The following is a 12,754-nucleotide window of genomic DNA, read 5'->3' as shown; positions in this document are numbered from 1 at the left end:
TACAAAACAATAAAAAGCTGGTCAAAATGTGCCCACCTCTGTTTCACCCCGATTTTTTTTAATTTCCCTCCAAATCACTTATGTACAGAAGAGAAGGAAAGGCTATGAAGAACCTGTTGTAGTGTGGAACCTACATATATTTTTTGTGAAACCAGACACTTAATCTTTTTGTTGTTGTTGTTGCTGTTTGGGTTTCTTTGGCTTGTCCATCTTCTTGTGCTGTTCAAGTTAAATTTCTCGTTTTAGGGTCTTGAACTGGAGTAATAAAATCAGAGAGGGTTGGCCTCACATATCTCCTTGTTTTGAGGCCTTGCCAGCGGCTTTTGTGCACCAAACTTTGGTTTGGGTTCTCTAATTTGGGGGGTTTGACTTGGGAAGTTTCCCTCCTGCAGGTTCCAGGGTGCTGCTCAGGTGGAACAAAGGTCCATCTACACCTCTGGTTGGGTTTAACTGAGCAAATATACCTCCTGAAAGATGAAAAAACCTGACCTGAGGGCAGCTGAACCATCCATTGAGAATGGTGACAGCAGCAGGAAAGGCTCTTGCAGCAGCTCCACTTGGAAAAAATCACCAGCTGGGTCCTCCACGCAAAACTGAAAGCAAAATCAAGGTTTGAGAAGGAGGAAAAAAAATATAAAAACCAGTATTGCAAAACAACAGCTTATTCTGGGCTCACACAACTCGTTATGGAGCAGTTGCAATAAATCATCAACCAGTTTGGCCGTGGAGCTCAGCTGAAGGCAAAGTGAAAGACACAACATTCCTGTCCCATCTTCCCAAGGCTTCCACGAGCAGGAACGAGACAAAGCTGCAAGAGGCCAAGAGCTAGGCAGAAATTATTTCACTTCCTCCATGCCTCTGGAGCAAAACATATTTCTCGCCCTAAACCAGCTCTGATTAATTTATTGCAGAGTTTTGGGTTAAAATGTCTCAATTGCTCTTTTGTTCTTGGGAGGACGCTCTTGTTTTTTATAGATATTTATTAGTGCAGCTCGTAGACAGCTGATTTCATTTCCCATCTCTCTGGGTTTTGGCTCTGGGGTGGGAAGGATGGAGTCATGGGGCTGAAACAAGGCAGACACAGGGAGCAGGACTCGGGGTTTTGTCTCCCCCAGCACGAGGAGCTGCTCAGGACCAGACCCTGGGCTGCTCTTTCCCCACAGAGCCTTAAAATGAAATAAATTGAAATAAATGTGGTTAGCCAGGCAACCTGGAACATCACCAGCTGAATCAAAGCTGAGCTAAGACAAGCTGAAAAAAACAGAGTGCAGGGATGCCTTCAACTCACAGGCAGAAAGGATCCACACCACGGTGAATTTCAGCTTTTACTTCTGGATCTAGAGTTACCCCACGGCAGTTTCCTGGGCAGAAGAGTTTGGGATGGCCTGGCCCAAGCCAGGCTGGTGCTGCTGAGCTTTCTCCATCTCATCTGAATAGTTAATGAATAATTCATGTAAATCATTTGTTCATTCATTCATTCATTCATTCATTCATTCATTCATTCATTCATCCTCAGGGATATCAGGTGATGGTTTCTGCCTGACCAGGGCCTGCCAGGTACCAGGAAGGGTGAAGATAATTTTCTCCCCTCCCCAGAAAGGGAAATTAACCTCACTGTGTGGAAATGCTGTCAGAGAGTATTGTCAGGGCTTGCCTTCCTAATACAGCAAGATTGAAAAACCCTGAGCCCAGTATTGCACATTTGGAAAAATTCTTAATGACTATTTAAGGTCAGAACTCCTGTGCTCCCCCATCTCCTCATTTCTCTGCTGCATAAAAAGCTCTCAAGTGCCTTGATAAACTTGAGGTGAGCAGGCTTGTGAGTACTCCTGCAAATATATTTTATTGCTTCTATCTGTTTTTATGTGGATGTGAGTCTGGAGGACAGACTTTTCTCCAGCCTTTTCTGCCTAGAACTCTGGCTTTTGGTTAAAACGGAGTTTGAACAGCAACTTTCAACGACCTTGGAAGCCAAAGAGGACCTGGCAACATCTCAGAAAAAAAGGGCTACGGGAGGATATTGAGGTAGGTGATTAACCTGATCAAACCCAGGGCCTAAGCCTGGTCTCTCAACCAGCAGGAATCAGAACCATGCTCTAGAAATGAGATGCAGGACTTCAAAGTCGTGGTTAATTAAGCAAGAAAAGAAGGACAATATTGTATTACATCATTTACTCAGGGCAACATGGGTGCCACGTGCTGTACTGATAACTGCTAAATGAATTCTACAGTAAGAGGTGCACAAAACCAGATATTTAAACACTTCCTGCCCTTCACAGAGTGGATGTCCACCTCTGGACATGAATTTTACCATCAAATATTCCTCTCAGACTCTCTCCAATGAACAACAGCTCCGTGTCTGAGAGGAAGATAAGCATAGCATTTTTCAGTTCACTATTAAAGCGGTTTTATGTGTTTGTTTCCTACCCAGGAAGGGTATTCCAGCAAGGAGCCACTTTGGGCTGGATTCCCAAAAAGCCTTTACAGAGATGATCTTCACAGCCCCTTTCCAAAGTCACCTGTCCAGTGACTCTGTGAGGCTGCGAAATTCTCCTTGGTTAAGTATTTCTGCACAAGGAAAACAGAGCCATAAATAAAACCCAAACTGAGTTTTGTTTCCTTCCCAAGAAGGAAACTTAAATTAGAATGGCCATCCTTTTAATCCACGGCTTGCACAAACATCACCTTGGATGATATGAGAAATCAGGAAAAATATTTTTTTAAAAAGTGATTTTTGGTTGCTGTTGTCACATCTGCCCAGGGGGACAGAATGAAATTCAAGACCAGACAGTGCCAGGCTTCCCAGATCCACATCTCCAAGAGGATTCACTGCAATTCTTACATTTTATTCCAATGCCACTGGTGAAAATGCTCAATGAGATTGACCCCAGGATTGATCCCTAAGGATCTCCAGGAACAATCTTCCTCCAGCTCAGTGTTTTCCTTCTTAAAAATGTTGGTCTTTAAAAACATAGTTTCATTTTCCTAACAGTAGCAGATTAATCCTCAGGACATGTATGAATTAAATTAATTCTGGAGCGTAACTTCAACAGCAGTGAAATTATTTAATGGTCAGCAAAGGACAAAAATTCAGATATTGACCAATATTATAAAGAAAAAAAAAAAAAGATGAGATGGAGGATGACAGATCACCAAAAGGAAATTTAGAATAAAGATTTTGTGAGCAGGCAGACTCTGTGAAGGGAATTAGAATAAAATCAGAGCAGGGAAGTGGTACTAGCCCTTGCTGAGAGGAATGATGGTTGATCCTCTCTCAGTAGGGTGACCAGATCCGGGACATTTTTCTCAATTAGGATTGCTCAGAAAAAGTTCAGGTGTATCACCTTCAGTTTCTAAACACCCTGAACATGCTTTTATCGCCTTGTTTTCCTTCCAGTTTGACTCCACCATTCCCATAATTTATTTTTCCCAGAAAAACCAGGAAAAAAACCCCAGAAGCTTTGCCTTAAACATTTATCAGCACCTGGATCCCCACATGTAAAGACTTTTTTTCCTTCCTCAAGCACCCCCAGGCTGATGGATCAAACTGCAGGAGCTGTCAGAGGCAGCTGTACTACACTAAATATTTCCAGAAAATCACATTTATCCACACAGTGATTTCTACATCACAGGCACAAAGAGGGGGAGAATCTGATGCACTCACAGACACAAACACAAGTGTCTGCTTTGGGGAACAATAGTGAGAAGGGAGTTAAAATAGTGATACAGATTGTCACAACATTATCTCAAAATCAAACTAACGTCATCATGCCAAAAGCAACACTTTATGCAGCACTTCCTCAAGAACTGATGGGGTTTTTGGGTTTTGTTTTTTTTTTGGTCCAGAACTTTCTTTTTCTTCTCTTGAAAATAAATATTTTTGAGCTGTGCTTTTCAAAATTTAGACCAAATCAGACCTCAAATAGCAAAGTGTTTTGCATGACAACCACATTCTGTTCAAGCAGTTACTTTAAAGGTACAGAACTCTATATGAGTCCAAATCTTTACTGAAAAAATGGTTTTTCCTTCTGCAAAACAACTGCATGCTTTATCTTCCCCCAAAAATGCAGCTTAGACTGGTGGGGGAAAAAAATTACCTGGGAAATCAATTGTAGATCAATATCAAGGAGAACTGTTAATAAAGAATCTTTGGAATTTGATCTGTCATTCCTAACTTTGGTTAAGTTCCTGCCTTTAAAAACCCATTTCAGGGCATTTTTCTCTATTTTGTCTCCTGTCATTTTGGGTAGGGGAGAAGTAATTGAGTGATGGGACATTTCACTGACACACCTGGAAAAGGTGGTCCTATAAACACCGAGTTAGAGAACCCACAAAACACAAAACAAAACGAGTCTAAGGTGGGCAGATCTGCTAAAGAGGAGTTTTAATTGAATTGAGTGAGGAGAAAATCCAGAAGTGCTCATGCAGAGACCTTGACTTTTATCAGAGACAACCAAGCAACACCAAGTATTAATTCAGTGAGTTTTAAAAAATGATTTTTTGAGGCATTGCCACAGGGTCACCTTCCCAAAGAGCATGAGTCAATTTTAAATACATTTCACCTGTCTGGGTGAATTGGGCCACATCTCCACGGACTGGGATGGGATTGAGTTTAAAGACAAAACAGAGATCCCCACTTCTCTCACAGACAAACACACTTCCTGAAGAATTTTCACTGATTTCCTGATTTTTGCAATACCACCTCTGCTCTCACACAATGAAAGACCCACACAGATCTGGATTGGAGACTGGTGGGTTTTTTCCAAAGTCGACTGGAAAATGGAAGCCTATTAAAAAACCCAAAAAACAACCAACCAACCAACCAACCAACCAACCAACCAACCAATCAAACGAACAAACAAACAAAGGAACAAACAAACAAACAAACAAACAAACAACAAAAAACAAACAACAAAAAAAAAAACCAAAGAAAAACAGCAACAAAAAAACCAAACAAAAACAAAAACAAAACCAAAAAACCAAACCAAAACAAATCAAAACAAAAAACACATAAAACCCACCAACAAACAAAAACATAAAAACAAAACCCAAAACAAACAAACAAACAACAAAAAAATCCATGCACCCAAAAAAAAACAACAAACAAAAAAACCCCCAACACAACAAAAATCCAAAAAACAAAAGCAAAAAAAACCCAACCAACCAAGCAAAGAAACCCCAAAAACAAATAAAACAAACCAATAATGAAAACCCCCAAAAAACCCCAAAAAAGCAAAGCAAAACAAACCAAACCAAACAAAAAAAAAAAAAAAAAAAAAAAGAGAAAAGAACAAACACTCTGATGGACTTTATTACATGTGCCAACGTTGTGTAACATTTCCTATTTGCAACAACAACATTTTACTATTAGAAACCCAGCAGTTTCCTGAAAGTGGGGAGTTCTGTGGGATGTTCAGCTCCTCTTAGCTCCATTTTCTGCTGCAGGCAGAATCAAGCCAAGCTCTGGCACTCCGGGTTAAGTCATGGAACATTTTCACTTTAAAACTGAAACCATATACAAGCTTTTGCTGAAAGCATTGTCAGATCAGCACGGGAAGATTTTAAATCAGGCTGTGCCTATGAATGGGTGCATGAATGGTTCTTTTGTGGCCCTGCCACTTCCCAGGCACAAAGCCTTTTTAGCAAGCAAAATATTTTGGCCATTCTTATTTTTTGCTGTGTGATTTATAACACTGTCCCAGAGCCCTTTGTGAACTCGAAATGCTGTGACTGTGTTTTTTCAGAGAGGAATGCTTAAATATAATATTCCCAGATCCCTGTGTTCCTGTATGAAGGCTGCAAATACTGACAGGGATGCCTTTAATTGAGCATAGGGTGGAATTCTGGCAGAATCAGAGCAACTTCAAAAATATCAAGTATTTTACCAAAGAGCTTTCCAACCCATAGAGCACAGAAGATTTCAAGGACTGACTTCAGTGGGATTTTTTCTGCAGAAAGAGCTGACTTCTGTGTTAATCAAGAATGGATTTCAGGCTCCTGAAAGCAGAAACCTGAGGTCCACGTTTAGGTCTTCATTTTGACCACTGAAAGGTAAATGCATGTTAACTTTGTCTTTTTGGTGAAGCCTGAAATCTAAATGAATGCATCAGTTTGGGGCAAGACAAGCTCAGGCATTAACACTTTTTGGTAACTACTACCTTTGCTCATAATGTCTAACAAATGAAGACAAATTTTATTTATTTTTTCAAATGCATTTTATTTTTATTTTATTTTTTTTTTTTTTAGAAATTGCCCTAAGGAAAAAGCTGGAGTATCAAAAAAATCACAATTTTAAAGGCTGCGGGTTTCTGCAGAAAGTTAAAATAGAGTCAATATCAACTTCAGTGGCACTTTACTCCCAAAAACTAGAACACCTTGCAATGCAGAGTGCCACAGAGAACACTTTAAGAAAAGGACATTTCTTTGTGTGCTCTGACTGAGAACAGACCATTCCAAAGTCACACCTGCACCTCAAACAAATCTGATTTATCCATTCCCAGCCTGGGCCGTGCTGGGTTGGGATCACATCACGCCTGGTGTCTGGGAAATGGCTGATCCCGAGCACAGCCAGAGGTGTGAGGATGCAAAAACAAATCCACAGTGCCCTCCCTTCCCCCGTACAGGTGATAAAAGGTCTGCACAGGGGCTGAACTCAACTTTTGGATACCCACAAATGAGGTGCAGGAGGCCACGGCTCTGCAAGAAGCGCGGTGCAGGAGGGTTTAGAGCCTCAGAGCGAAGAATTTGGGTTTTCTCTGTAAAAAAACACCTTTTAGTGTGTAAATTATCCCTGCTGGAAGCACCAGTGCCCCGTTCCCCAGCCCACAGGTGGCTACATGTCCTCGAAGAGGTCCTCTGGCTCACAGGAGTTTTCCAGGGTTTCCAGATCCCAATCCGGGCAGCGCTGCCCCGACGTCGCCTGCGAGGACAGGCCAGGCCTGCAAACAAAAACCAGAGGGGTGTGAGACAAATCTGGAATCAGATATAAGTAATTCCAACACGTTTTGAGGTTTTTTCTTCCTAAGAGGAAAGTGGTTTCTGTGAGAACCTCGCTGGGGTGGCAGTGGCAAAGCAAGCAGAGGAAATTCAGTTTATTAATGTCAGCGCTTCAGCTGCTCTGCTAAAAGTTTTTTAAACACCCTAAAATTGAGCATTTCACCCACAATTTCCACTTGGAGAGCTGGGAAGAGCAGCACAGATGCAGGAATCATGCTAAGAGACCATGTTATTTATTTCTGCTCTCTCTCCTGGACATGATTCCAGTAAAGGCAGCTGTGCCCTGGTGCCTTGGGAAGGTGATGTATCCTGTGTTTCCAAAAACAAAACAAAACAAAAGTGAAAAAATTGGCGTTTGCAACAGCTTCTGATCCCTGTAGGAATTACACTTATATAGGCTGAATCCACAAAAAAACAACAACAACAACAACAACAACAACAAAAACACCCAAAAACCCAACCAACCAACCAACCAACCCCCCCCCAAAAAACCCCCAAAACAAACAAACAAAAAACTAAAAAAAAAAACCAAAAAAAAAAAAAAAAAAACCAGAATCCTGCATAGAAACCTTTTTTCCTGTGAGTTTAGAGGGGATTTATCAATGACAGGGTGTGAGTTCCCAGGGCCAAGGCATTCCAGGGACCAGCATCAGTCACTGCCTTGAGAATAAGATGTGCTCTCCTAACCTTGGCTCAGGAGCTGGCTGCAGGGAATGGGAGTGGGAAGCAGGGATGAGAGCTGGTGTGCTGCACTGCAGGATTTGGGGCTGGCTGGAGCTTCACAAGGGTTGAGGGCTTGTGCCCAGGTTTGTTACACCGCTGCAGTGCTGACAAAAAGGTGGGAAATTCATGTATTACCCATGATGGGAAGAGCTGGAGAGAAGTGGGGGAGAGCTCCACCTTCCAGCGCTGCTCTGTGAGATGGGGCACAGAATGAAATCTTAATTTTCAGACTCATTCAGGCATCTGCCTTCCACTGCTCCGTGTGGTAAAGTCAGTACTGAAAATTCAGGAATTTTCAGAACCAGATTTTCTCCGTAACTCCTAGCCAGGAATCTCCAGGGAGCAGAAGTCTCTACAACACTTGGCAATTCCAAAGGGAATGAGCTCAGATGCCAGGCACTGTGTGATTCCCACTTCAGGCTGCTCTGGCCCTTGGAGGCTCAGAGCTCTGAGCATTCCGTGTTTCCTGCAGCTGGGAAATGAGTTCCACCTTGTCCCCGTTGGGCTCCAGGGCAATCAGCAGAATCCCAGTAATCCCAGAATCTGAGTCTTGGATGCTGCCACTTCCTGAGAGCTCTCCAGAATTCAGAAGGATTTCCTCACCACGCTCTCTGCCACTCCAGCTCTGCAAACCCCTCTAAATTAAATGTATTGCTATATTCAGATTATGGTAATTACTTTCTCTGAAAGTCTAATGAGCTTTCTCTGAGAACTCTTCCAAAATGCTCTTCTCCAGGCCGGAATTTTTGCCAAGCATCTTTTATATTCCTTTTGGCACGCAGTGACACCTAAGCAGATACTCGCCTCACCAAAAATCACTGGGATTAGCTGTGAAACAGACCTGCAGGAATTGGACTCTTCACCAAAGACCTCAGAACATCCCATGATGTTCTGGTAGCTAGAAATCAATTTATTTAAAAATAAAACACAGGTGCCAAGCGCCAGCAGAGGTTATCAGGTTCAATCACTGGAAGTGTGCTGTCCTTTTACCCCTGTGGGTCCATCTCCACTGAGAACAACATATGTGAACCACACAGCGTGGAGCCACCCCCTGATCATTTAAATTAATTCTTAAAGGTCTCATTAGCAAATAAATTAAGATGTGGAGGCCTTTGTGCCACCACGGGATATTTCAGGTATGGTTTGTTGGGTTTTTTTTTTTTTGAGCATGTGGAGCTATAGTATTCAGGCATGAAGGAATTAAAAGACCTCTGAGACTCCACGTTTGTTGACTGTGAGGGTTCAGTTGTTTCCAGAGTTCTCTGATTTGGACAAGGAAGCCTGACAGGGTTTAAGCAACATCAACAACCATTCCATCCTCAATGGCTAAAATAACAGTTTTCAACAGCATCCATGAGATCACATCTTTAAGCCAAGCCACTGTTGAGTTTTCACATTGCACAGTGAGAACTATTAAGCTTCTGTGTCCTTGTAACAACATGGTCCTCATTTAATCTCCAAAAGCTGCAGCACTGTGCCTCTGAACAAACCCAACCCCACTTGCAGAGTGGAGGCATTGAGCTCCTCACACAAAGCTCGTCAGCAACTCAATTTTGGTTTTAGGACTTGGTGATTCCCACTGGCATGGCAGCTGCTCCCTGAATTGCCAGCAGCCTGCTTTGTGCTGTGAAATTATTCTGGATTTCTCAGACAGGCTGTATTACCATATCCTGATACATAACTGAGTTAATTCCTCTGAACTGCAGCGAGCTGCTGCTTCTCCTGCCAAGCAGCCTGTGAGTGAGGCATTCTTCCTGAAAGTTTATTCTTCTGTTGGATCTCTTTTTGAAGTCTTGCCTTTTGGTAAACTTAAACTCCATTAACACATCTGGAGAACTGCTGACTATAAGAGATCATTTCATATTTCCTGACATTTAGTTCATAAATTAAGACAGAAGACCAGACCCACAGCTGGTGTGAATCACTGGAGCACTAATAATGTCACTGCAGCTCTGCTGACTTACACCAGCTGAGATTCTGGCCCCAGATCCGGAAGAAAGTGGTTACATGACTTGGTATTTCTTTCCAGAGCTGAGCAGGAGTCCTGAGGAGCAGAAGACACGCGAGGATCTCCTTACCCAACAGCTCAGAGCCACCCAGGGCCATGGCTCTGCAGAAGCTGCACCAAAAAATCTTTATTTTCTGGAAAGAGGAAGCGTCCTTGCACTTTGCTTTGCCTCCAGAGCCAGCTGTGGTTATGACTCTGCCCAAGCTTTTGTCCTTGAGCAACTCTCGTGGGATTTGGAAAGAGAAAAACCCTCGCAAAGCAACGAGGATGGAAAGGTTTCCCAAGAAACTTGAGTAATCCAGGACTGTGCCCCTGAACCATTGCGTTATTTACCTCATTTTTTATTAATTAAAATAACTGCGTCCAACCATGAGCTGGAATTTTACCAAGAGCTGGGATCTCAGCTCTCACCATCTGAATTTCTCAGTGTGTTCATCCTTCCCCAGCTTGGTTTAATGGTTCCCTGCTTCATTGGAAAATAATCTTAATGAAGGCTTAATACCATGAGTAGATAATAAAAGATAAAATCTGATACACACTTTCTTCAGTATCATAAAAATAGGTGTCAGCAGCAGCTCGCAGACAGAGAATTATTACAAAATTAACACTGGAACTTCACATTTTTAAGGCCCCTCAAACCCCAACTAAAACTCATGTCTGCAGCTAAAATCTTGGCCTTGAATAACCAATGCCCCGTGGTGCTCTCAGTGCTCCTGGGAGAAATCCTGCCTGCCCACGGTTACTGGGAAAAAAGAGGAAAGTTAACCATAAAAAGAAAAAGCAATGGTGTCATGGAGGAGGGGGGAAAGCCTCTCACATGAAGTGGTGCATTGAGAACATTCTCTTTAAAATGGAATATTAAAAATGTGGGTAGGCTAAATGGGAGTTAGATGTGATTAAAAATATGATGGTGTTCCCCCTTAGAAACATGCAAGAGTCACTATAACATAAGGTAAAATATAGAGGCATTTTTCTTTTTAATTCAATGTAGAATGGAAAAAGAAAATAAAATGTTTTACATTTTGGCAGTAGTAAGAGTATTCAGCTTCCAGATATAGTTTTTGCTGGCATTTATTCCTAGAAATTATAAGAAAGCAGACCCATATACTTCTAAATAATCCTGCAAAATGTAAATCCCACCAAGTCTTGGAGAACTTGCTGGATACATTCAACTTCATGACTTGAAATTAGAGCTGAAGGACTTTTCCCTGAGTCAGGAAACTGAGATTTTTTTGTGCCGATCTGAATAGAGCAGTGGTGTCAGAGATCATCAGAGCCCAGTCCATGCCTGGCAAATTAATAGAAAATAGAGAAAAATACTGAGGAAGCAGCTGAATAGAACAATTCCTGAGATATCCATGCCTGGCATTCCCCTGAGCTCATTGTGTCGAGCAAGTCCAGTCTCCTTTGAGGTCACCAGACAGACAATGACAACAACAACAACAGCAATAATAACCATCATCACCACAATCTTGTTCGATTTCACAGCTAATGAAGAATATTTTCAATTCAGCAGCCACAAAGTTGATGTTCAGCCAGGGAATCAAATGTTCCTTCGTGAGCTTCCACCTCTGGCTGGAGGCCAACCTGCACCTGCACTGTGGGGCAAGCCTGGAATTCCCTCACTGGAGCACAACTTAAAGCCAGACTTTAAAACCCAGGACAATTTTAAATTTTGTCTTCAGCTCCTGCGAGGGATGCTCTTCCTCCTCTGGGACTAGAAACCATCCAATTGGGAAGATTTTGCTGCTTGTACAAGTTGTGTGGGGTTATTTTTTTAGTTCATGTATCCTGGGAATCCTCCAGAGGGAGGAAAGTGAACCTGGAATCCCTCAAATATCCTGCAAATTGACAAGCTGATTGCAGCAAGAGCAAACAAATCTTTTATATTGACAAGATGATCATATTTATCTCTTAATGACATAACTTTTAATATCTGATATAATTTCCGATAACTGGTCTAGATTGGTTTTCAACATTTATATTCACCCGCTGCATTTATGTAGTCCTACAAAACAGAAACTTTTTTAGGGACTTCTATCCTTTGAGTTGCAAATTCCCAATTAACTTCAGCTGGCATTGGTGCAGGCCCTTATGTCAAGAGAACATTTTGGTTTAGCAACATAAATAGAGCCTTGGATCTTTCCATATGATCAAACACGCTTACAGATGCTCACTAACAAAGACCTACTTAAAAATGTAATAATAGATGTCACTTACAAGGAAAAAGCCCAAACCATGTTTGTTTTAGACAAGTGGCACACATTTCTGTGGCTCATTTCCACTTAAACTCCTTCCTGCTTAAATAAACTACACCACACGCACTTCGAGGAGCACCACTGCCTTCACTGGGGGAAAAACACAAACCTCTTAATCACAGCTACAAAAGTACAGAGTAAAGGAAAAGAACTCGGTTTGTTTAGGAATTTTGACAAGGCCTTTCATAAATCCAGTGCATTGCAAATCTATTGGCAAGTGCTGGGAGATGTTTCTCAGGGACATTAAGCTCTATTTATCACATATATGTTTATGTAACACCAAAACTGGCTAAAAACTGTGCCGTAATCCTGCTCCAGGCTGTCAGACCCTGCAGGGTCTCCACAACCCTCTCCCACCCCTCAGGGTGACCACAGAGACCTCAGAGGGCAAATAAAAAATCCCTGGTTGGATTTCTTGTGCGTGTCCTGAAGGGGTCGAGGTGGAGGGTGGAGGGATGGGGATTTCCACCCCAAAATCTGGTGATTGCACATGGCAGCCACAGCCGAAAGCCATGCTAAAACAAAGAACAAAGGAGTATTCGATTGGAGAAAAACAGGAGTTTAAAGTTAAATCTGAGCTTGCAGAGCCTCCTGAACCACAGACTTGGCCCCCAGCTCTCTGGGGCCCACCCTTTGCACTGCCTGCTGAAGAATGAAACTGCCCCCTCCACAAATTAACAGTATTTAGAGGATTCTGAAAGGAAAAAAGATTGACTAATGTCAGCATCTGTATGATGAAAACTTCCCTCTCAGCACCAGACTGGGGTAC

General features: G+C 42.2%; 1 protein-coding gene across 9 annotated transcripts in view; it reads right to left on the bottom strand.

The window, feature by feature from the left end:
* Positions 1-5,293: 5,293 nt before the first annotated feature.
* XRCC4 (X-ray repair cross complementing 4) overlaps positions 5,294-12,754 on the bottom strand; it is a 142,195-nt gene continuing 134,734 nt past the window's right edge. For all 9 annotated transcript variants that reach the window (XM_077790097.2, XM_085567197.1, XM_085567194.1 and 6 more), the window contains one exon: positions 5,294-6,938. In XM_077790097.2, the coding sequence (XP_077646223.1) occupies positions 6,833-6,938 (106 nt within the window). In that variant the 3' untranslated portion in view covers positions 5,294-6,832. The remainder of the gene's footprint in view (positions 6,939-12,754) is intronic.

Source organism: Lonchura striata, chromosome Z (genome assembly GCF_050655825.1).
Source record: "Lonchura striata isolate lonStrDom1 chromosome Z, ASM5065582v1, whole genome shotgun sequence".
NCBI classification, from domain to species: Eukaryota; Metazoa; Chordata; class Aves; order Passeriformes; family Estrildidae; genus Lonchura; species Lonchura striata.
This window is presented reverse-complemented; position numbering and strand designations above follow the sequence as displayed.